This window comes from Cicer arietinum, chromosome 5 (genome assembly GCF_000331145.2).
Source record: "Cicer arietinum cultivar CDC Frontier isolate Library 1 chromosome 5, Cicar.CDCFrontier_v2.0, whole genome shotgun sequence".
Taxonomy (NCBI): Eukaryota; Viridiplantae; Streptophyta; class Magnoliopsida; order Fabales; family Fabaceae; genus Cicer; species Cicer arietinum.
In genome coordinates, this window is record NC_021164.2 from 74,640,585 (window position 1) to 74,664,360 (window position 23,776).

Genomic DNA, 23,776 nt, shown 5'->3' on the forward strand with positions numbered 1-23,776 from the left:
TTGTTGAGTTATAGGTACAGCTGCAGGTCCAAAAGCTCTAAGACTTCCACAACGGGTTATCGAGTTAGGCTAGAGCGAGCATACAAGTGATTCTAGATTGGACCTTGGGCCAGTCTGGAACAATATACAAAAGAGGAAAGACTTTTACATCGAAGGACGAACTCCATCTTGAACATAGGGAAAATCTATAAAAGATGTCAGCCACATCGAGAAAATATAGAGAACGATGTCGTCGCTAATCTATATTCTTTCTAAATTGTAAAAATTAGATGAACTAAACTAAAATTGCATATAGCTAAAATTAGATAGATACAAAAAAATTGTTTATGACTAGAAATAACTAAGCCCCGATAAGAAAACACATTAGATATCTCTAAGAAGGTAACAGAAGCAACATATGTCAATGAGGCATTGGAAGGAAAATAAGAAGAAAATTCAGAAACCTTAAGGTTTTAATCTAAATTTAAACCATGTTTAGCTAAAATATCGTTCACTTATTGACATCTATATGGATTCAAGTGACTTGACATGCATCTTCTATGAGTGGCGTTACAACCATCATTAAACAACTAAATTACACTATGATAGTATCAATACACTCTGATACAAGGATATTTTATGATCCAAGAAAGTCGAAGACAGTGGAAAATTCACAAAGTTTCGCTTCAAGTATTAATTAAGGAGTCTATTTGAAAGTAAATACATAGTTGATATGTCACCACATCATCCCTCAAAACATCTCCACAATAAACATTGCGACCCATATTGTTCTGGTCGGAAAAATCAGGTCGAACTAGCCAACAATATATCGTGATCTAGGCTTGAAGTGTTTTACTATATGACGAGTGATATGCCTTTTGCTTAGGCGTTTTGAGCATTATGTAGAGGATATATATGTAACTGAACTCTTTAATATGTTGTGAATCGTCCTCTTATGACCGCATATTCGATAGCCTATTTGCTCAATTAACTAAGTATGAAATTGGGCCACTTGACGTCCATACAACATCTCAAGTTTGGGGCACGACGTCACGAAATGGATTACACAAATAGACATGATGGGTTGGGATGTCTAAACAAGATAATGATAACATGACACAACTAGATAAAACAAAAGTCACCTCACTTAAAAAGGAAGTTTCCAACAAATATAATAAGTTTTAGAAGGAACAACTCTCACATCACACAACTAGATAATATGATGAAAACTAGCTCAAATGTTAGTCAAAATACCATTGATTTTGTTACAACTTGTCAATATTTAGACCAAATACATGTTATTTTTTTGCTTATTTTTCATTTTAGATGAAGTATGTTAGTGTTCCAACTTCAAGTTGCGACACCAATTTTTTCAAGTATTGTTCAATTTTTGTCTAGTGTAAGCTATCACGATTTTATCTTTAATCAAACAACACGTGTCTTGTGTAGGTCTTTATTCTTTTTTTTTTTTAATCTTAAAAGAGATAATAAATTATACCATAATTAACTCATATAAATGTAATATCCCGAGTTTTAATTAAAGACAAGACGTCTAACCTAATAATATTGACATTTGTCTTTAACTTCGTCATCACTCTTTACTTTTTTTTTTATCATGGGTTGAAAAGTATTTCAATTGATTAAGGAAAATAAATGTTTATAAATATACTTTAAACTTTATTTTCAAATAATGCTAGACATCTTATGTAACAAAAAAAATCAATACATTTTTGCATATTAATTATGGAAAAAAGGAAAGTTGAAAAACAAATCACATAGATCAGTTTGAGATCACTTCATGTATCACTTTTTTTGTTCTAATTCTTTAATTTTAAGAGAAAATTGCATTCATAATTTAGAGTTCAATTGAAAGTTTAACTTGATTAATAACTAGTCAAGCTATGATTCAACCTCAAAATTTTTCAAAGAAATTATCTTTAATTAAACACCTCACTTCTAAGTTAATTATTTAGTTATCTTTTATCCAATTAATTCATTTATTATTTATCCATTATAAAATAAAATAAGAGGTAAAGAAAAATAAAATATTTAATTTGGTGTTCAAAATCTGTCATTTTCTCAAAATTCTAAAATAGTTTATAACGATTTTCAATAGTCATTCTACAAAAAAAAAATATATTTATTCATTAAAAAATCCTAACTCTTACCACAAAAAATAAAAACAATCAAACATTTTAAACGGTAATCCGATATTTTTTCTAAGTTAAAAAAGAAAAAAACATTTGCAACCTATCTAGGAAGAATACAAACGCCAAAATGGAACAAGAACCTGGCGATTTTGGTACAAGTATAGAGAATGGGTTTAATAGGAAAAATTTACCCTGTACCTCAATTTTTATACCTATATTCTATAATTTTTTTAAAATGCTAATTATATTTATAATTTTTTTTACTATAATTCCAGTATATGTTTTATTTTTAGAAGATTTGAAAAAAGTTTTCCGGTAAATAAGATAGGTTGTTACCGGAAACTAGATTTCCGATACAGAAGTGAAAAATTGTACTATCGAACAATTTCATTTGAAAGATTTCTGGTAAAGAAGATGTTTCTGGAAAACTTTGTCGAAAAGATTTATAGTACACACCATTTTTTTTAATTATATTATTTTTATAAATGCACCATAAATAATTAATACACTATTAATACACCATAATAGTTAATAATTAATATACCATAATTAATAATTAATACCCCATAAATCGTGGCCCGAGAGATGGACGAATGATTTCCAAAATAGTTAATACACCATTCAATAATAGTTAATAATTAATATACCATAATTAATAATTAATATCCCATAATCATAGCCCGTGAGATGCTCTCAAACTAATCATTTCTAAAATAGGATCCATAGAAGTCACGAATTCTTGCTACCCACTAAAAAAAATTAGTTAAAATAAAATAAATTAAATAAATAGTAATATAATAAAAGAAATTAAAAAAAATCAAATTTTCCAAAAAAGTTTTAAAAAAAAAATATTCGAAAATCGTATTCTGTACCGATAACTTTTTTCAAGTTTTCCGAAATGGAAGTTCTGTATCGGAAAATATTTCAAGTTTTTCAAAATGGAAGTTGTGTACCGGAAAATTAGAAAAAAAGTTTTTTGGAATTTTTTTTTTTATGACAGTTGCTTGAGTTCCGGAAATGTTGAAATAAAAAAAAAATAATTATATATACAAAGGTATTTTAGTGTTTTCCTTTACTTTTAGGGAGTACACAGATAAAGGAGGAGTACACTGTAAAATTTTCGATTAATAGAATGTAAAATGTAAATGGGTTTAATCGAATGTAAAATACCAAGTGTTATACTGATTTTTATTGACTTCTAATTAACTTGAAAAAGATAAATTTAATGATAAATTTGACGGAGTAAAAAGTTATAGACTATTTTAAAATTTTTACGAAATCAGGATTAGATTGATACATCTAAACAAATGATCAAATTGGATATTTGTTCTAAATAAAATATATTTTAAAAAAAATGACATTGATTTTCTTTTTTTACAATTAAAATGACATTGTTTTTTTTTTTTTACAATTAAAATGGCATTATTGTTTATAAAATGATAAAAAAAAAATAATAAATAAAAAATTAGGGTGGATCCAAAATAAAGTAGAGAAAATGAGATGGACACTCTGTTGGGTGTCGGAAGAGTTGGTGCCATCGTGGAGAAGCATAATCAGATCCAATGGCGGTATCGTCGAAACCATCGTCTAAACCTTCATCTTCATCTTCATCCTCATCCTCATCCAAGCGAGGATGGACCAAAAACATTTCCTCAATTGCAGCCCGCATCTACTTACTCCTCATCATCTTTCAGATCCCTCTTTTCAGGTTCTCCAAACCAATTCTTTCTTCTAATTATTCTAGTTAACTTCTATTCGTTCCAAAACCTCATCCCAATTTCTATGCTAATTTAAACACTAATTACCCTGCCGAATATGTTTATATATAATTGAATCTGAAACAATGTCTTTTAATTTTGATTTCTTAATCTTCTCTGGTTCGCATTAACATAGTTCACACATGCTAACAATTGTGACTTTGTATATGTTTTTTGGTTATATTGTGACAAGAATTGATTTTGTAAACTTGGGTTCTGTTGGGATAAACAACTTATTTGATAGCTTGTAAACTATAAGTCAAACAGCTTTTTTATAAGCAATAAGATGTTTTCATAAACTATCCCAGATAACTTATAAAAACTAGCTGAAAACAACTTATGAACATGTCGTAAGTTGTTCCTATAAGTTCTACCAAACAGTTTTACTAGTATCTATGTCACTAGATAAACTCAAATAATCTGATCCAAACAGATCGTTGATTATAGTTGAAAGTGAGTTGAATGTAAAATGATTTATATTTGGATGCATTCATGTAAAAGTGGGTTGCATAATACATCTGAGGCTAAAAATCAATTGTAATGACAAAAGTTATAAATTTTGAAGGAAAAATGAAGTTTATTCAAGAACACCCAGACATGTGCTAAAATCAATTATGCACTTCTATTATCAATTTTATCTCCTTCAAAAGTGGAACCAAACATACACTCTTTTATTTATATATCTGTATTGTAGTTAAAAACATACTAAGGCTATAGCAAGTTAGCAGCATCGATTACATTTGACTTAAAATTTATTCTTTTCAATTTTGTTACTTTTATTACAGGGTGACTTGTAGATCTGGTGTGTGTACGACACCTTTACATGTCACATCATCACAGTTAGTTGCAAGTGAGATCTTTCCTGTTCCCATTGTTAAGGGTCTTCTTTATCCAGGGGCTGCTTTGAATGGCCTCATCCACAACATGACTGTTCCAAGTTGGGATAGTTTGTTGGACTTGTATAATCTTACCACTGTTAAAGAAGCTTCTGCAGTAACTGATCTCCAACGCTTGGAGGTTAGACCGTTTAACTGACCATTTTTCTTTTGATGATTAAGTATTTTATATTAATCATGCATATATAAGATAGTGGGGGCAAAAAATATTAGGAATTGGTGATCTTTCTATAAAACTTATGAAGACAAAAAATAGTGTATATTTGACGGTTTATACTAGCGTTACCTTTTATTTTATACTCATGGCGACAACTAAAACTATTGAAAGAATGTTCTCTTCCATGAATATCATAAAAAAACAAGCGAGAAATTATGAGAGGTGAGTGATTGTTTAGTTACTAATAAGAAATATTTCTTATATTAAAAATTAGAAAATCATTCAATATTTTTAGAATATGAAAAATTGTAGAGAATAAATATGTATATTTATACTTATAAAAATAAAATATCATCTTTTTCATATAGTACAAATATATATATAGAATTATATGATTATTGCTCTCACTTCGTAAAATTCCTCTATCCGTCACCGATTGAAATCTCCTTCTTTTCTTGTATTGAGCGGGTTTCTTCTTATCTTCTCTTTGTCTGAGTCAATCTTTGCAGTTCCATTGCACGGAGCATTAGCCTTGTTTGTTATTTTTGTTGGAATTTTCCCCTTTGAAATGATTGATGCCTATGCTAATTTGAACTACTACATAGCAATTGATTGCTGGATTCCAAGTTTTACTTACTGATGCAATGTTTTTTCAAACAAGGTATAATATAAACCTCACTCAGACTAATGAGAGTGCTCCGTTGATAAATTAATTAAAGAGGCATGAATTCCTAAAACTCGCATAAAATGTGCTCCCTAATTGTTCTTGCCTATTTGCGTTTTGAAATACCTTAATCTGCATAATAACATGTACCTGTGGATATTTCAGCTATTTTCATTGTAGCACATAGTTCTATTTTCCATTAGGTTTCTGTTGATACTTTTCATCTAATCTGAATATATATCAATTATTTATCAGGTCCTTGCGGGAAGCTACTTCTCAGTTGCAGGGGCACTTGTTGGTATTCTGAAACCTGGGAGAATGAGCATGTTTGGATCACTTCTTGTGATATGGGGACTGGTCAAAGAAGGGATTTTAGGAAAGCCAGTAAATACTGATCCTTCAAAAGCCGTTTACGTCTACCCAACAATGGTACTTGCCATGATATGTGCCTTCTCGTCTGTAAAATATGATATGAAGAAGGTTGCCGCTAGGTCAGCCCCTTTCGTGTCTATTGCTAAACCTCTTAAGGGCTCATCGAAGTCTAAGCTGAAATAAGTTATTCTCATGTTAAATTTGTACACGTTTCTCCCAAATTCATTTTGGAACATATAGACTTAGTTCAGTTTTTCCCAGAATTTTTAAATTTTGTTGATCTTTAAAAGGTAAAAATAGTCTGCTTAGCAATTTTTATAAACAGGTTTCAAGTAACTGATAAAAATAGTTATTGAATTCATTTTTGTTATTTATAATAGAATACACAGCTCAGAAGTGACAACTGATGAAGTGATTTTTTTAGTCTCTAATTATGAATAGTTTGGTGTTGTAGGTTAGGAAAGGACGGGTATAAATTTAGTAAGAGATTGGATACTGATATTGCAAGGGTTTTTTTATCAGTATATATTGTAAAGTTTTAACTTCAAAGTCCTATAAAATGGGAAAATAAGTGATAGAGGAGTTTAACTCCCCGAAGTGGGTTTATTTTGTTTGTCTTTGATAAATTAGTGCTCAATGTGATTTTTGAATATCAAGGATTTCAATGTGATGTTCTGTCTCAACATCACTGTTACTCTCTTCAATAAGATAAAACAAACTCACATGAGACAAACTAATCAGGTTAATTTAGTTTCGGTCTCAATTTTTGTCGAAAATTAAATTATTATTTTAGTTGACATATACAGTTACAAATCTCATATGTGTATATCATGTCATTATTTTGAAAACGTGAAATATCAATTGTTTTAAGGTACATTTTGTGGTCCTGTCAATGATTATAAATGGAGGATTTGGTCCATGTAGCAAATTATATATCCCTAGTCCAATGAAAAACCTTAGACTTTGTTTGGATCGATGGAATATGATAGAATAAAGTGGTAACTAATGAGGTTTCATTGTTTGGATATTTAAAAAATATGTGAAATGGAGTAGGACATGATGGAATCCATTCCAACATCTTCCTTCATTTCATTTTCCTTCAATTTGGGGTCTATGAGATAAAATCCTACACTTTATATTTCATTATATCGTAAATATTCAAACAATGGAATTGATACTCTGTTTTATTCTGCCCCACTCCATTCTCATCCATTCTATTCCGTTCATTCATTCACATCCATTCTATTCCGTTCATTTTAAAATATTCAATCAGAATCTTAGAGAGCGTTGTTTCATCCATATATTATATATACAAATATGTTCAATACCAATCTATGTAGTATATTCAATCAATCTTAAAGTGCATATGCCCTTTCGCCCTTACGCTTGAGGATTGTGTTCGATATCAATCTATCTGGTACACTCGATCAATCTTAAAATGCTTGTGCCATTCGGTCTTGACGCTTGCGGCTATATTCAACATCAATTTATTAGACCACTGGATTGACCTACCTAAGGAGATAAAGAGGACATGCATCTGCCTATAAACATGGAATTAAGCCCATAGGAAGGATAGTTGACTGAACAAGCTCACAAAGGTCTATCTTAATTGAGCTCACTAAACGAGAATGCAACATGCACTCGTCCTCATTTTGTAACACTCCAATCATTAGAGGGTACAAATACAAGAGAATATTAAAGGGTCCAACCCTAATTGTGTGACCGCTATATAAACTAGTGATTTAATTGCAATTTTGATCCTTTTATTTTAACCAATTCATTAATTCGGTCTTCCTATTTTAAAATTTGACAGTTTTGGTCTCTCATTATGATTTTTAATTAAAAATAACAATATAACATGTTTTAAATAAATGGGACATATGATACGATAATGTAAAATAATTAATATCCATTAAATTAAAATAAAATCCTATAACAATTCAACTTTCAATTTCAATATTTATTTATTTAATTAATTACATTTGTATAGTAAATGCATCTTGATCATTCTATATTATGAAATCGTATGCCAAGTCATTTAAAATTTGTTGATTTTTTTTAATTAAAAAATATGAAGAATGAATCAAAACTATTAATTTTTAAAATAAGAGATTAATTTCAAAAAAAAAAAAATACTATTAAACTTAAACTTAAACTTAAAAGCTAAAACTTTCGCACATTATTCAAAATACTAGGTTGGTTCGCCATTAGAATTTTCTCATATCTATCATTTAGGCTTTATGTTGGTCTCCCTAAACAACATAAATTTCCAAGAGTTTGGAGAGTAATGTCATGTTTATGGTTTTGATACCTCGGTTCATGTATAAGATTTTATGCCACATATTTTTAGAAACACCCAACAACACTCTTCAAGATCCTTTAATGCAGATATGAAGAAAGACACATGAAGGACGAAGAAAAACAATATGAATTTTAAATTAGTTTTAAAGACCAAAATATCTCTTTGTAATGATTGATAGAGAACATATTGTAAAATTATGCCACATTGAACATACTTTGGAATATTAGATGACAACGGGTATACCATACATGTTAAGAGTAAGAGTAATCTACATCAAGTTGTATTTTATAAGATTGATTTTTACGAAAGTATGATACAATATGTTAACCTATTTAAAAGTCTATTTCACATTAGTATTTTTAAATTAATAGTCAAATGTATTTTTGAATAGTTTAACAAGTTAATAAAATTAAATATTTTTTTAGATTTAAAATGATATTTTAAAAAATTTAAGTTTAAATGAGATTATACTTCAATTCTTTTATAATAATATATTTACATATTACAAAAATTTATATAAAATAATATAATTAAATTACCAAAAAATTAGCAAGTTTTAAATTTAACATAAAATTCAAAATATAACCTATCGAAATATTATTCATATTTATTAAAATAAATCGGTATGATAAACTTAAAATATTTTTTTTATATGAAATATATCATGTGATTTTCAACTAAATAGTCTTATAGGTAAAACCTCGTCTATTTAAGGAAAGTATAAGCATGACCCGACTTTAGCTTGTCCTAGGTTGTAGGCCTCTAATTTTTTAAAAGAAAATATGACCTAATATGAGCCCGTCCTATGCAATAGGCTCATGTCGGACAATCTCATATATTTCCACATTTAGTACAAGTATACAAAAAACAATGATTCTTGGGTAAAGATTCATACATTGAGTCTGTTTGTTTTAATTTTTTTTTAAAAATAATTTTAATTTTATATTTTTTAAAGTAATTTTTTTCACAACAATTTAGATCATATTAATTATTAGAAATTTTTTAATAAATAAAAATTATAACTTTTTAAAAAAAGAATTTCTAAAAAAATAGTTTGTTTTAAAGAGCTTCTCAAAATATGTTTTCTTTTTATTATTTTTCAAAAGTTTATTATTCAAAAAATTTAAATAAATGAAATACTTAAAACAATTATTTTAAAATAATAAAAAGAAAACATATTTTCAGAAGAGTTCAGTTTTATCATAAATAATTAAGTTTGAAAACTGTAGTTTAAACTGTACTTACAAGACAGCAATTAAACTCTAGTTACAAAGAATATATATAAAACTTTTTTTAAAAAAAATCATTTATATTTTCTCGCCAGATTCCATCTTCGTAGTTCCTATTCGTGTTGACAATTTCCCTGAAGAAAAGATGCAAAGACTCAAATAAGTTGGCATGTTTAAACGAAAAGACTTGTAATAAGAACAATCATGAACCACGACAAGTTAATGAACGAAATCAACACGATGCTCCTCAGAGCTGAGCCACCAGTAACCATCGACTGTTGCATCTACAAAGTACCCTTTGTTATCCGCACCCTCAACGAACAAGCCTACACCCCCAAAGTCATTTCTATTGGCCCCTTTCACCACAACCACCACCCCCACCTCCAAAACATGCAACGTCACAAACTCATTTACTTCAAATCATTTCTCCAACGCGCCCAAATTGACTTAAACACCCTCGTTCACTACATACAATCTCTCCAACCTAGTTTCATTCGTTCTTATTCCCAAACCCTACCTTTCACCAATGATGAACTTGTTAAATTAATCTTAATCGATTCAGGTTTTATTATCGAACTTTTTTGGAGATCCTTTTATGATGATTGGTCTCAAGATGATGCTTTTCTTTTAAAACCTTGGTTAGCTTCTAATATTAGATTAGATTTGTTGTTACTTGAAAATCAGCTTCCTTTTTTTGTTCTTGAAAATATCTTCAATCTTTCAAATGTTAGTGCTAATATTAATAATAATAATAAGATCCCTACTTTTATTGAACTTACTTTTGATTATTTTGCATATTACAATAACTCAAATTTAGCTTCTCATAATAATATTACTATTAGGCATTTCACTGATCTTATTAGGATTTTTCACTTGCAACATCCTGTGGAAAGACGGCCGCGAAGGATCGATGAACCCATGAAACATCTTTCCAGTGTAACTGAGTTGCTAGATGCAGGTGTTAGGTTTAAAGTGGATACTAAAAGGGAGTGTTTACTTGGATTGAGGTTTTCAGGAAAGGTTTTTGAAATTCCTCAATTGAAAGTTGAGGATTGGACCGAAATTTTGTTTCGGAATATGGTTGCTTTGGAGCAGTGTCATTACCCTTATGAGTCTTATATTACTGATTATGTTGCTGTTTTAAATTTCCTTATTAACACTAGTAGGGATGTTGATATACTTGTTCAGAAGAGAATACTTGTTAATTGGCTTGGTGACAGTGATTCTGTGGCTAATTTGTTTAATAGCCTTTGGAAAAATGTTACACATTTGAATTTCAGTGAACATTACTCTATTATGTGTGAAGACTTGAATGGTTTTTGTAGAGATCCTTGGCATAAATTGAAGGCTACTCTTAGGCGTGATTATTGCAATAGTCCTTGGCAAACTGCTGCTTCTGTTGCTGGAATTCTACTACTTGTTCTCTCTTTACTTCAATCAGTTTGTTCTGTCTTGCAAGTTGTACAGCAATATAATGACTCCTCAGATACTTAGTAAGTTCAATAATTGTTGAGTTCATAATTATTGTGATTATTGTTGTCACCAATTTATAATGGAATGTTTTTTTTAACGTTGTATTAACGGTTTTCGTTATTTTGTGTGTTATATTTGATTGAAATTGTAATTTCATATAAATAGATTTTGCATGAAATAGTTATGAAACCTTAATAATTAATCAGTGGATCCATAACCAATCAAATTTAGGTATGCATCTTTGGTGCTTTTCATACTTGAATAATTTGTAAAATTTAGCATTTCTAGTATCAGATTTTTTTTATAGGCAAATGTTAGTTTATAATTTGTTAAGGGGGGAGATTTGTTAGTAGCAGTGGTCGAGCTCTAGACCCCATACATTAAATTACTGGAAAAATGTTATTCTCTTATGCATGACAACTCAATAGAATGAAAAGGTGATACATGCTGTGCTGCAACAGTGTTTGCTGAAATTGAACTCCTTGATAAGAGATAACTACCATTCCAAGTTTGGAAATATATATTTTTCCTATACTCTCTTTTTAAGGAAGTTTTATATGCATATGTGAATTAAAGTTGTCCTGTTTATCTCGTGGTTCAAATTCAAACACTAAGTTGATAGGGGCTACAAATTACTAATGGTCTGCATCTTTTACTTGAGTTTGATTTTCGCTTGGGAAGCGATTTAACAATTCATTACTTTGGTTTTTTGTTATTGTTGAAACTTTTTTATGTGAGATCAAATGTATCCTCAACGGAGGATCACAGGGCATGCAGTGCAATTAACATAGAACCCGCAAAATGCTTTAACAAAGCTAAAGTAAAGAAAACGAGTTATAAAAGTTGAGAGCTTTGCTCCTACATCTGGGGGACAAAATCTGGCTTGAATGATCACTATGATTAGGAGAAATTAAACCTTGAGAGTACATGCACAATTCAACCCTTGTTCCCAAAGAACCCTGAATTTGAAATCTCTCCAATCTATCTTTTTTCTCATAACTGTTTTCGATTTTTTTCTCTCTTGTCAATATGAAATTTGTCATTTGAATTTCCCCTTCCTAAGGCTTTATATATCAGCCTCTACCCAATTACAAATTCAGTTACAACCGAGTAACCCACCCAAACATCAAAAACTGCCATGACAGAATACATGGGAGGTACCACAAATTAAGAGTCGACACTCAATATTTTGTTGAACAATCACAAGTCAACAGTTATTAATGTTGGTATGAATTTGGTTGAGCATCAAAGAATTATGTGACAAGAAGATTGTTGAAAACAATATCACTTAATCTGCTACGTGCATCAACCATGAGATTGGTTGCAGCTAACTGCTACAAGCTATGACAGGTTTCTGTACGAAGCAGTCATTCCTCCATCTATTTGGAGGGTAGAAGAGAAATCCCAGGCTGAGGCCACACAACAGAATTTTGACACTTATGAAAACTGTGAGTAGGGAAATAAATTTTGGGAATGAAGATTCTCATGTAAAAGTTTTGCCAAAATTTTCAAATAATAAGATATTGTGTGAAAAATGTTAGAAAAGTATCAAGGAATGAGGGTAATTGCTCCCCCACAAGGTAAATATGTTTTTGGAAATTTTTTAAGATAAAAAAATCTTTAAAATGCCTAGCTCAACCTAATATTTTCTCACCCCTACTCTTGAGGGCTAGCATCACTCTTTGTATTTGCTTGCAGAGATATTCTGTTAAAAAACAAAAACAGGGTGTGGAGGTGTAGTTGGCAAAATGTAGGGGTGGAATTAGCTACTCCCAACTATTGTGTTTATTTTATGTTAAAGAAATGGGATTACAAGCCCAAAACAAAGGAAGAAATACACACGGTCATCATAGAAGAAAAGCATTGTGGGTTGACTTGGTCCAGAAAAAGAATTTGTGGGTTGATAACTATTAATTCCTCATATTTAGCCTATTAAACTTCTGTAGTGCTAGATTGATTGATCTGAACCCTGTATTAGACAAAAAGGCCTAAACTGGGTTTGTTTATATTTTTTCAATGTACTTGCATCTTTACATTATTTTTGTATTTTCAACATATCTTGAGTTACATATGATACCTCAGATAAAAAGATCTCGAACTCATTATATATCAAATTGAGATAAGAAGACAGGATAAGGTTATTGCCACTTTTGTTGCTAAATAGTAAAGTCAGTGTTTGGTTACTAACTTGAGCTGTAAGCTCCAATTAAGATTAATCGAGTGCCAAGTTCTTATCTCCAATTAAGATCAACCCTACTAAGAACTGTCGCTGATAGAAATGCATCAGGGCTCCAAAATTCTTTTAGTAGGCCTTTCAATGTTATATAGGATTTAAGGACTCTTTGTATTTTCCACTACTAATAATCATTTTATAGTTGTTTTTCATGGGGATTTAAACTCTCTCCTTTGAGATTACAAGATCAAACTTTTGGAGTTCAAGTGTGAGTGTTTAGTTTCACATCGACTAGAAATTGAGAAAATGTTGGATATATAAAAGAGGTGACTCATGTACCTATTACTTTAAGGTTTTGAGTAGATATGTGCTATCAAAGTTTCTTGTGGTATTGAAGCATTTGATCTTGATTCGTTGTTACTCTTGGGAACCCTAGACTCCCCAACACAAACGATTACCATATGGTTGACCTATTATGGACAACCCTCACATGTCACAGGGCTTCTTGGTATTAGAACCTTTCTTACATGAACTATGTGTTAACCGCACACAATCCCTTTCAAAAATTAATTTATCACTGAAATTGTCTGATCTAAGTGTAGAGCAGAAGTTAAAGTGGTTTGAACTAGTTTTCTAATTTGAAAGATCTATTACTAATCATGTGTTGCCCTTACATTCAATTACTACTTCTTTTTTTTCCCATTTGTTGGAATTTTTAATTTCTAAAAAGTAAAACTGATGTAGAAGTGGAAGCTTTGATTTTTGAGTCTTGCTAATATGTATAGAATTCTGACATCTCTTTCTTAATTTATATGGAACATAAACACATCCACTACTCTGTTTTACTACTTCTTCAACTTTTAAATGTACACACATATGATAAAATATAGTTATAGTTGTTCATTGGCATTGAACAATATTTGACAAAAGATAGCATTCTTTCTCTGGTGTATAAATTATTTGAAATTACAAAGCATACATTCAAACTAAATATAGGTTTTTTTTTTTTTTTTGCAAAACTCAATACATGTTATTGTTGAGTTGATTTCCACAATCTACATTTAAAAAGATCAAATGTATTATTTATTATTGCAAAATATGTTTTAAGACCATAATTCAAAGTTAAATTTTATCTTATTTTCTAACTAAAATTCCATGTTTCACTTGCGTAGATCAGTTAATATAACAAAATATCAAGAAAAGTTTATTGATATATGAACTTTTTCCCTTTTATTTTTGAGTTTGGGTAGATGCTGTTCCCTAGTTTTTCCCACGTAGCACATACTATGGCATCTCAATTATTATATATGTATTACTTTGAGAGAGAGAGATAGTATGTTTGACCTGTAAACCAAAGCTATAACCATTTAGTTTAAAGGAAGAAAAAGGAAGCCTTTAAACATTCTTACTTGGGTTGAAAAGAAAAGAAAAGGGAAACTAAAGCTTTTGAAAGTGTATCTCATATTTTTAGTGCATTTGAATTGAATAAAAAGTCCTCTTGTTTTTGCTAACCTTGACTACCACAGTATAGGATTTTCAACTTGAGCTGGTTTAGTTTTGATGGCATTTATAGGGACCCATGTGACATTACAAAATCTTCATGATTAAAGATGTTTTTGTTATGCTTTCATCAACAACAAAGGTCTTTGGTAGGTCTTGTCTTTGTTAGATTGGCATGTAACGGACAAACTCACACACAAACACTAATAAAAGAAAAAGCACTAAACTAAAAAAGAGTACATGCATGCACACTATTTCTAGTGATGAATAATTATACTTGAAAACTTAATTAATAAGATGAAAAGCTCATTAAATATTGCCAATACATGAAAATTAAGAAAAAACAAACTCGGATTTAGAAAAAGATGTTAAGTTTTCCTTAAAAAATTCTTACTAATTTTAACTTTGTTTTTAATTAGTGAGAACTTAATCAAATCTCCTCCTAATCCCATAGATTTCAAAAATCAACCCTCAACATATAATATATATATTTTGTCAATGTTAATATTTAATATTGTTAAGGATGTAGATTAAATTCGCGATCTTCTTATCATTTCACTTCCTAACTCTTCCACCTCAACCATGAAGCAACCTTATATCCCCTCCCTCAACATATGATGAATTAAGGATGTAATGAGTGCATGCAACTCCCACGACCAAATAATGATGGGAATATTATGAATGAATTATGGCAATGTAATGAAAATGGTTCAAATTGTGTAGCTGGAACCCCGAAGCACATGATTGAGCAAGCTAGCTAGCAAAGAGGGTACTTCACTAAAGCATATGAAGTAACATAAAGCTTAGACTAAAGTGAATTTAAAGAATCTTGTTAAAAGCTATATAATGGAGTGTAGTAGCAGACACTAATGAAGTTGTGACTACTTTTGACCAATGAAAGTTGCTATTAAACGTAATCCAACAAGTCAATGTGGAAACCTATGAAATGAAGTATATCATAAGCTTGTAAAGTTATGGAATCCTATGTCAATTAAACCTTTAAAAATTATATATACTCATTCTTTATCTTCTCGATTGGAACCAGGATGCTTAATTCATTTTGATTAAGAAGCTTTATTAAACCCCCTCCGTTGATTAATAAGAAATTAATTAGTTGATAAGCATTCCTAGAGGCTGTATTAATCAAATGACTTTCTTAAGAATCTTGATATCGAAATAGCACCTCTTTAACTAATACAAAACTGGAACATTAAATATCTTTTTGAAAAAAACAAAGTGATATATACACACTAGTACGAGGATAAAATCGTCAAAATAATATATATCTTAATTAAGATTTATATTTTGTTGTCTAATAGTTATTGAATATCAACAATATTTAACACTATATCTCAATATTGCAATTGAGATACATCTATATTGCATTTTGCTAAAAAACAATACCCCATCGAGGAGCAACGCATAGGTTAGATTATGGACGAAACATATATGCAATGAGTATGTAAAATAATTTAATAATTACGTAGAATCATTCAAATTCATCAATTATTTTATATATCATTGATTAAATTACTTTCTTGTAATATCATATTTGTTCATCATTACACTTAATCATTTTATATATTATAATATATTATGTGATTCTTTTTTGTTCAAAAATCTTTAAAAGAAAGTTAAAATTGGAGGATTTTAAAATAAAAAAATTAATTTCATAAGCAGTTAAAAATATGAGTACCCAAATTACAATTTAAACCAAAATTTTGAAAAACAATATGTCAGAAATATGAGTAAGACAATTCTTAAGTCAAAAATTAGTGTTTTTGACCTAAGAATATCACATATCTCCCAAAAATTTAAAGATATTGAATATACTAGTCTCATATTTTATATATCATTTTTTTAATCTAATCGATTAGTTTATTTACGCTTAAATCTCAATATTGCATTAGAGTAAAAACAAATCTAATTTATCATTAAATTTTAATTCAATTGAAAAATATGACATTAAATTGAATATTATATCTCGAATTCAAATTTAATAAATTAACAACCATTATAAAAAGAAAAAAAAAACTCAATTCTAGTTTTAGCATTAGATATGTTGTTATACCTTGAAGGTCGTAATGGTTTCCTTGTAATTAAGTTACAATGTAGCAACACATCACTAAGTATCCGTCTGAGTCATGCCAGCTTCAAATTAAAACTTGAATTGCGCACCAATAAACAGAATGGAAACACAACTCAATGTTGATTAGGGGTGGACAAAGTTTAGTTCTGAACTAGAACCGTTTAAAAATTGAACCGAACTGGTTTTCAGTTTAGAAAAATCGAATTGAGTCGGTTTTTAGTTCAAAGAACCGAACCGAACCGGTTTATAAAAGTGGTGCACTGGTTTATTATTTTGAATCGAACCGAACTGATTTAACTTAATTTTTTTGTTCATATAGGCCAAAATTTACATAATTACCCCTAATTACTTCTAAAAAAAAATCGGTTCAAGTTTTTGAAATATAAACCGGTTCGGTTCGGTTTTTTTAACAAAAAACCGATTCGGTTTGGTTTTTGTATTAAAAAACCGGTTCAGTTCAGTTCTAGTTTTACAAAATCAGTTCGAAAACAGTTCGGTTCTTAAACCAGTTCAGTTCAAAACCAGTTCAGTTCGATTCGACAATTTGATTCAGTTTTTGATTTTTTTGAACACCCCTAATGTTGACGGGGTTTTTTAAATTATACCTACTCGTTTTTCAGTTATGTAAATTATTAAAAAAATAAACATTTTTATAACATGATGGGTACATACAAGTTTGTTCCTCATTAAAAAACGTGTTTATTATATTATTATCTTATTATAAAATAATTACATAATCAATAATTTATATTTATTATCAATATAAAATATTTTACATGGATTTAGGTTGCATAGTCATTAAAGTTTTATTATAATTAATTTTAGTGTTACTACAACCACAATGATATGACACTGTACTTTGAAAAACTATGGAGATATTATTGATGCCTTTTATCCAACCAAGAATGTAGAGAGAGAAAATTCATAATATTCTTTATCAACATTGATAATAATTTGTGGGGGAGCATGGTCCAATGGAAATGCAACTCAAGTCATTACTTTAGTCCTTACTTCTTACTCAACTTAAAAGTGACTGTGGATTGGGATTCTCCTATCATAAATTCATAATGGCCTCAACTATTTTTTTTTTTAACTAATACATTAATGCTGTAATTACTTTATTCTATAGATTGCCAATTTTACGAAGTTATTAATTTGAACTTACTTTACCGCAACTAGTTAATATATAGTATCAATTTTACAAAAAAAATAAAATTATTTTTATAAACATATAAAATTAAATGTGCACAAACTAGATCAAATTTATATATTTTTAATAAAATAAAGAAGTAATAAAGTCTAGACCAATCATCTAATTACGTACAAATTCGCCATATAGAACCAAAACTAAAAACATAATATTGTTTTTTATTTTATTTTTCTGGCTTTGGACTAAAGTTATATAAATGTGTGTAGCTGAGAGAGTAAAAAAGAGAAAGAAAGCATCTTTTATTCTTTTCAGAACACAGCTTGGAGAATTGGATAAAAACAACACCCAAATTAATCATAGTACTGAATGAAGCACCCCCTTCTCATAACAAACACATCATTAACATTAATATTAAATTGTTGATACTTAAAAAAAGTACATGGATACTCAAAATCAAAATCTAAAAGATTCCTAGCTAGCTGGATGAAAGAAAAAGAAAATGAAAAAGCAAAATTAAATACCCGCATGAGAGGATCAACAAAGTAACATTGATTGAGACCAAAAATAAGTAACTATCACTACCAAATATATATCCTCTCAATTCTCTCTTCTTCGACACCAAACCTGAAATTCAAAAATAAATAAATAAACTTATCAATGCATGTAATGTAACTCTAATTAGCATGGTTTATAAATCATGGAACTTAAAAATAATTTAGTGGTATCATATGTCATTAATGTTAGTAATTAAGAACGAAACCAATGTTAGTAAAAAAAAATGATCACCGTTGAAATAAATGAATTGAATAACAATAGAGTATGAATTACCACATGAAGAAAGTTCACGATAAATAGGAAGATCTTCCACTACTAGAGTCCCTTGGCGCATTGCATCGGTAACATTCCATTCTATTAGCAAAGTTATGCTCGTTACACCCAGACCTATATACATTATTTTAGATATTAATATTTTACGCATCTTATTATAATTGTCACATTTATAATAAAAATAAAAAAGTATATAAAAATTAACAACCTAGTACATATCCAGTCACCAGATTTCCATCCAGGACGGGTGGAGGCACCTCCTCCTCCGAAACCTAATGGTCTCAACAATCGTGGCATGTCAGAGTCGGAGGAGGAGAAGTTATCATCCTTAGGTGCACCACATTTGAAGCAGCTAGAGCGGCTTGCAAAATTGTGGGCACCACAATTAGCGAGAGTGCAATACCAATCACCGGGTCTGACATCAGGACCGGTGGTGAAAGCAAAAGGGGAAGAAGTGGCTCTGGAAGGAGCAATATTGAAGGCGGCGGCGGCGGCGTAGTCAACGGCGGCAGATGTTGATCTTGGTTCAGTGCATCGTTGGCAAGATTCTCTTCTCATGAAGTTGAGGTGGTTGCATGTTCTGCAGTTCCAATCTCCTGGTCTGCTCATTGTTGTTGACCTTATAGATTACACAAAAATAGAATGTAAGTAATAAGGTAGAGAATGAATGAATGATATGATATGATAGAATAAAATATACTTACGAAGGAGTTTAGAGAGAGAAATGAGAATTGAGAATTGAGAATTGAAGATGAGAAGAATATTTGAGAGAGTGGTGGGTTTATATAGTGCCAAAAGAGGTGTCCCTCATCGAAAATCGGACACATAACCCTTTAACCAGTGCGCAGCAGGTACTAGGTAGGGTATGCCTATGCCCCCCCTTCAAACCAATCTCATTTTATCAATCTTTTTTTTTTCTTTCAAAAATCAAGCTTTTTAATTTTATTTTTAATGATTGTTCATCATTTTCTAATAATAATAATAATAATAGAGACTAATGAGTATTCATTGTCAATGTAAACTATTTTTTACCGAGAATCAATCACAACCACTCATAGTGCAGTTACAAAAATATAATGATATATTAAAATTAATGATTGTAGTTGATTATAAGCGTAAAATTAGTTTATATTAAAGGTATATAGTCTAGTTTCTCGTAATAATAAATTTAACTAATATTTAAAAATCTAACTGTTAATAATGCTAATTTGGTAAAATTATTATTTTTTTTATTTAATCATTTTGTATATTATTATTAATATTATTATTTTATTTAATGAAGTAATATAAAAAATAAATATAAACATATTATTTACATTTTATTATATTAAAATATATATAATTTTTTGTAGCTACATACTTAAAGTATATTTGGTTATATAATTCAAAAAAACTTTCAATTCATAAAATGATATTTGAAGAAAAAAATATCTAAACTTAAATTATGCTAGAGAAAACTTAATTTGTTCAACTTTGTCAAGCTGCACTTTTCCTCCCACAAAGCAAAATTAACCAGCATGCATTGTAACCTGTAGATACCGCAATTCCCATGCTCTATATCTTTTAATTAAATCTTATACTTCATAATAATAAAAAATAACAAAAACCTTTTTTACTGTATTAATTGGACCCTCATTTACAGTGAAAATGGCGGGGAAAGAATCACAAAAAATATGGTTTTCATTCTACCTTATTAAATACCCACACGTAGCCATTTTTTTTTCCTTCTTTTTTTGATGTCGTTGATCAATGAGAAGTTTGGGTTAAGAAACACAATTAATTCATTTGTTTATCACCAGACAAAATGAATATTCCTCACACTTGAAGGAAAAACCTTAAGATCGATCAGAGATATTGCTGACCCCATATATAGCTTAGTATATATATGTGGCCCATGCAGCTTATTATATTCTTATTTATTCAAAAAAAATTGCTAAGGAGAGGTGTCATGTCTCACTTTCAATAACTATATGGTAAAAATAGCTAATCCTTTTCAATTTTGAATATTCCTCTTTTTGTACTTGAGGCTTAATTTCTTTTGGCCGTAAGTCAAAATGATTATAATGTTGTTTTCCAATACTAGTATTATTTATTGAGTTTGATTTATATATATCGACGGTGTAAAAAAAATATGTAATAGATAGATTATAGTTAATTATATAAGTGATTTAATAAATAACTAAGACAAAAATCAAATATTAATAATAATTTAATGATAAATTGACGGCTATAAATTAAAATTTTATTTATTTACATGAACATTATACCTGAATGGTATACCTATTGTGTTTTATCCACTTCCTCTTCTTACTATAACCAACTTAATCACTACAATCCTCCTTTAGCAACCTAATTAAATAGTGTGTTCCCATTCCTAACGTATATATATGCAACCTTGTACACCATTTGAGATTGCTGGTTATATATTAATTTTAAAAATATTTCTATAAATACCTATTTATATAGGAAAATGCAATTTAATAAATATGTAAAAAAAAAAACGCTTATATTAAGCATATAAATTAACTTCATATTTCGTGAAAAAGCGAGAGATTATAAGTTTGGTTTATAAAACTAATAAGAATTTCAATATTGAATAAGAAAAATGTGCATTTATCAACAACAAATTGCAGAATTAATAATGCTCCTTAGCACTCGAATAAAAGAATTATACTATGTTGTTTTTTTTTTAGAAAACTATTTAAAAATCACAATTTATGCCATCAAAGATATTATTGAGTTAAGTCACGGACTAGGTCGCTTTCTTTAAAACGTTTCACGGTACTCCTCAAATTATGTAGATTATCAACCACAAAGTCTCCAGGATAAAACAGTTCAGATTCACTATATCTGAGTTCCACTGCGCCGTAGAAAATCGTTCTAAAATTACACCCTCAATATGACAGTTAAAGTCACTATATATCAATATGACGATTAAAGTTAATCGCAATATGATACTATGACCACTCATAACTACAGCATAATAACCACTCTAGAAACTGATAGGACTACGGTACCAAGCCGCTCTAAAAATTAAACGGATTACGGCATAACAACCACTCTAAAAACAAATAGACTACGACATAACAACCGCTATAAAAATTAAAGGAAATACGACATAATAACTGCTCTAAAAATTGAATGGACTACGACATAACAACCGCTCTAAAAATTGAAGGGTACAAAGCCGTTATAAAATATCAAGGGACAGAAAGAAAGGGGAGAAGTGGCCAGAAAATTAGACGAACATAGTATAAAAAGGAGAAAAGAGAAAGTTGGGAAATGCATCAAACCTTGGTGTACTTTCACAATAGTTTGAAACTCATTATATAGTAATGGAAGCAAACTCACATATGTTTTTTAACCAGTGTGAGACTTTAATATTCACAGAGTTGAAAACTACTAAAAATATGAGTTTTCCAGCGTGAGACTTCAAAAATAATTTCTTTCTAACGTGGGACTTTAATCTTAAAAAACATGTTTCTTTCCCTTTAAATTTACAAAAAAAAATATTTATTTTCAACGTGAGACTTCAATAAATTTTAATTAAACTGTATATATATATAGTCAAAACCTTTAATAATTAATTTATATATTTTGTTTACAAATTAGTTAGACATATATATATATAAATTATTTTTATTGAAGGTTGTGATTTAAGTATTTCTCACTACTATATATAAATGTTTAGAGCTCCTTTGAAAAAATCTCAATATATCCTGTAAAAAATTATCTCCGTCAGGAGAGATATGGAGCGATTCAATCAAATGTTTGAGATATTTTCAAAGGAATTTCAATCACATTAAACTATAGTTAAATACTCGTACTTGAACGAGTACTTTAGATAATTGGTCATTTTTAAAGTTGAGATTATTATTAAATCGTAAAATCTCAAAAAATATCTCTATCAGGAGAGATGTGGCGTTTGACATTAGTCAAAGGAATTTCACTCACATTAAAAGTCATTAAACGAAAAGAAGACGTGGATAGAAGAAAAAAGATACTACGACATAAATTAATGTTGGGAGTAATATGCTTATTAAAACAAAAAAGAATTGTTGGGAGTAATATAGATGTCTATTTAGTACCGTTAAGACATCAAAACACTAGTCTTTGTAAGTGGTCCCAAATAGTGAATCACACATTTTTTTTTACCACATTGATCTTTATCCGAACTATAGAAAACCGAGAAGGCATATATATTAAACATATCGTTATATTGTAATTAAATTAAAATTGTATTCATAAATAGATATTGTTATATTGAATATTAAATTATAGTTAAAATCTTAAATTTTAAGGTGTAGATAAATTATAGTGATATTTATTATCTTTTTTAATAAATAAAAAAATTTGTCGCAGTATATTTCTTACATTGTTTTTGGTATAGATAAGTTCATGATGCTTGTATGTGTTATACGGTTGTTCTTGTAGTTTTTTTTATCAAAGGCAAAAAGTCTAATTTTATTAATGTGTTGTAGTATAAACATCCCATCTTTTTTGGAAAAAAGTGAAAGAGATACTGAAATTTGAATTTATCTCCCTCTCTGAAAGAGAATGTATATGGTAAATAAATAGGTATTTATGTGAAGTGAAGATATTTTCCAAAAATGTGTATAAGTCCAAGACGTAAACGAAGTAAAAGCAAAAGGTTGCATGGCAATTACTTCAAGGAACGTCGTCCTTGCCTTAGTGAAGAAAGAGAAACGATTCTCTAATTCATTCATGACTAAATGTCGATTGGAATTGAAGGAATATAATTCAAAAATATTAAATAAATAAAACAAAACTTGGTATAGTTTCGATAAAGATAGTCGAAGATGAATGATGGAAGAGAAGTCTTCGAGGTTCAAATTTTGACCATCTTTTTTTCTTTTTCTTTTTTTCCCCTTCGTTACACTTATATGCCTTTTTCGCTGTCATGTCTTCCTTTTCCTTTCTCTTTCTTTTGTGAGGAAAAATAAAATACAATAGCAAGGAAAATCCCCCAAAATAATAAATATTAATTAAAATTAATAAAAATCACCCACCATTTTTCTTGGAGAATGGTAAAGAAG

General features: G+C 29.3%; 3 protein-coding genes across 3 annotated transcripts; 2 read left to right on the plus strand and 1 right to left on the minus strand.

The window, feature by feature from the left end:
* Nucleotides 1-3,620: 3,620 nt before the first annotated feature.
* Nucleotides 3,621-6,336, plus strand: LOC101490613 (uncharacterized). The gene is made up of 3 exons (XM_004501254.4): nt 3,621-3,837; nt 4,672-4,903; nt 5,859-6,336. Exons 1-3 carry the CDS (start codon nt 3,692-3,694, stop codon nt 6,156-6,158), a joined length of 678 nt encoding a protein of 225 aa, XP_004501311.1. The 5' UTR covers nt 3,621-3,691; the 3' UTR covers nt 6,159-6,336.
* Nucleotides 6,337-9,590: 3,254 nt separating this feature from the next.
* Nucleotides 9,591-13,344, plus strand: LOC101490937 (UPF0481 protein At3g47200). The gene is made up of 2 exons (XM_004501255.4): nt 9,591-10,999; nt 12,678-13,344. Coding segments are annotated over exons 1-2 (1,290 nt in total). The 5' UTR covers nt 9,591-9,710; the 3' UTR covers nt 12,679-13,344.
* A 4,932-nt stretch (nt 13,345-18,276) lies between these two features.
* On the minus strand, nt 18,277-19,561 carry LOC101490071 (RNA-binding protein involved in heterochromatin assembly dri1-like). Its single transcript, XM_004501253.4, has 4 exons — nt 19,424-19,561; nt 18,928-19,338; nt 18,720-18,833; nt 18,277-18,515 (listed from the first exon to the last, which is right to left on the minus strand). Exons 2-3 carry the CDS (start codon nt 19,326-19,328, stop codon nt 18,734-18,736), a joined length of 501 nt encoding a protein of 166 aa, XP_004501310.1. The 5' UTR covers nt 19,329-19,338; nt 19,424-19,561; the 3' UTR covers nt 18,277-18,515; nt 18,720-18,733.
* Between the last annotated feature and the right edge of the window lie 4,215 nt (nt 19,562-23,776).

Bases quoted from the DNA above. Each gene is read 5' to 3' on its own strand.
- LOC101490071 (XM_004501253.4), bottom strand. From the start codon at position 19,328: ATGAGCAGACCAGGAGATTGGAACTGCAGAACATGCAACCACCTCAAC. The intron at 18,834-18,927 runs GTTGTTAATTTT...TAATGTATATAG, and splicing joins GGTGACTGGATATGTACTAG to GTCTGGGTGTAACGAGCATA.
- LOC101490937 (XM_004501255.4), top strand. From the start codon at position 9,711: ATGAACCACGACAAGTTAATGAACGAAATCAACACGATGCTCCTCAGA.
- LOC101490613 (XM_004501254.4), top strand. From the start codon at position 3,692: ATGGCGGTATCGTCGAAACCATCGTCTAAACCTTCATCTTCATCTTCA. The intron at 3,838-4,671 runs GTTCTCCAAACC...CTTTTATTACAG, and splicing joins TTTCAGATCCCTCTTTTCAG to GGTGACTTGTAGATCTGGTG. The intron at 4,904-5,858 runs GTTAGACCGTTT...ATTATTTATCAG, and splicing joins CTGATCTCCAACGCTTGGAG to GTCCTTGCGGGAAGCTACTT.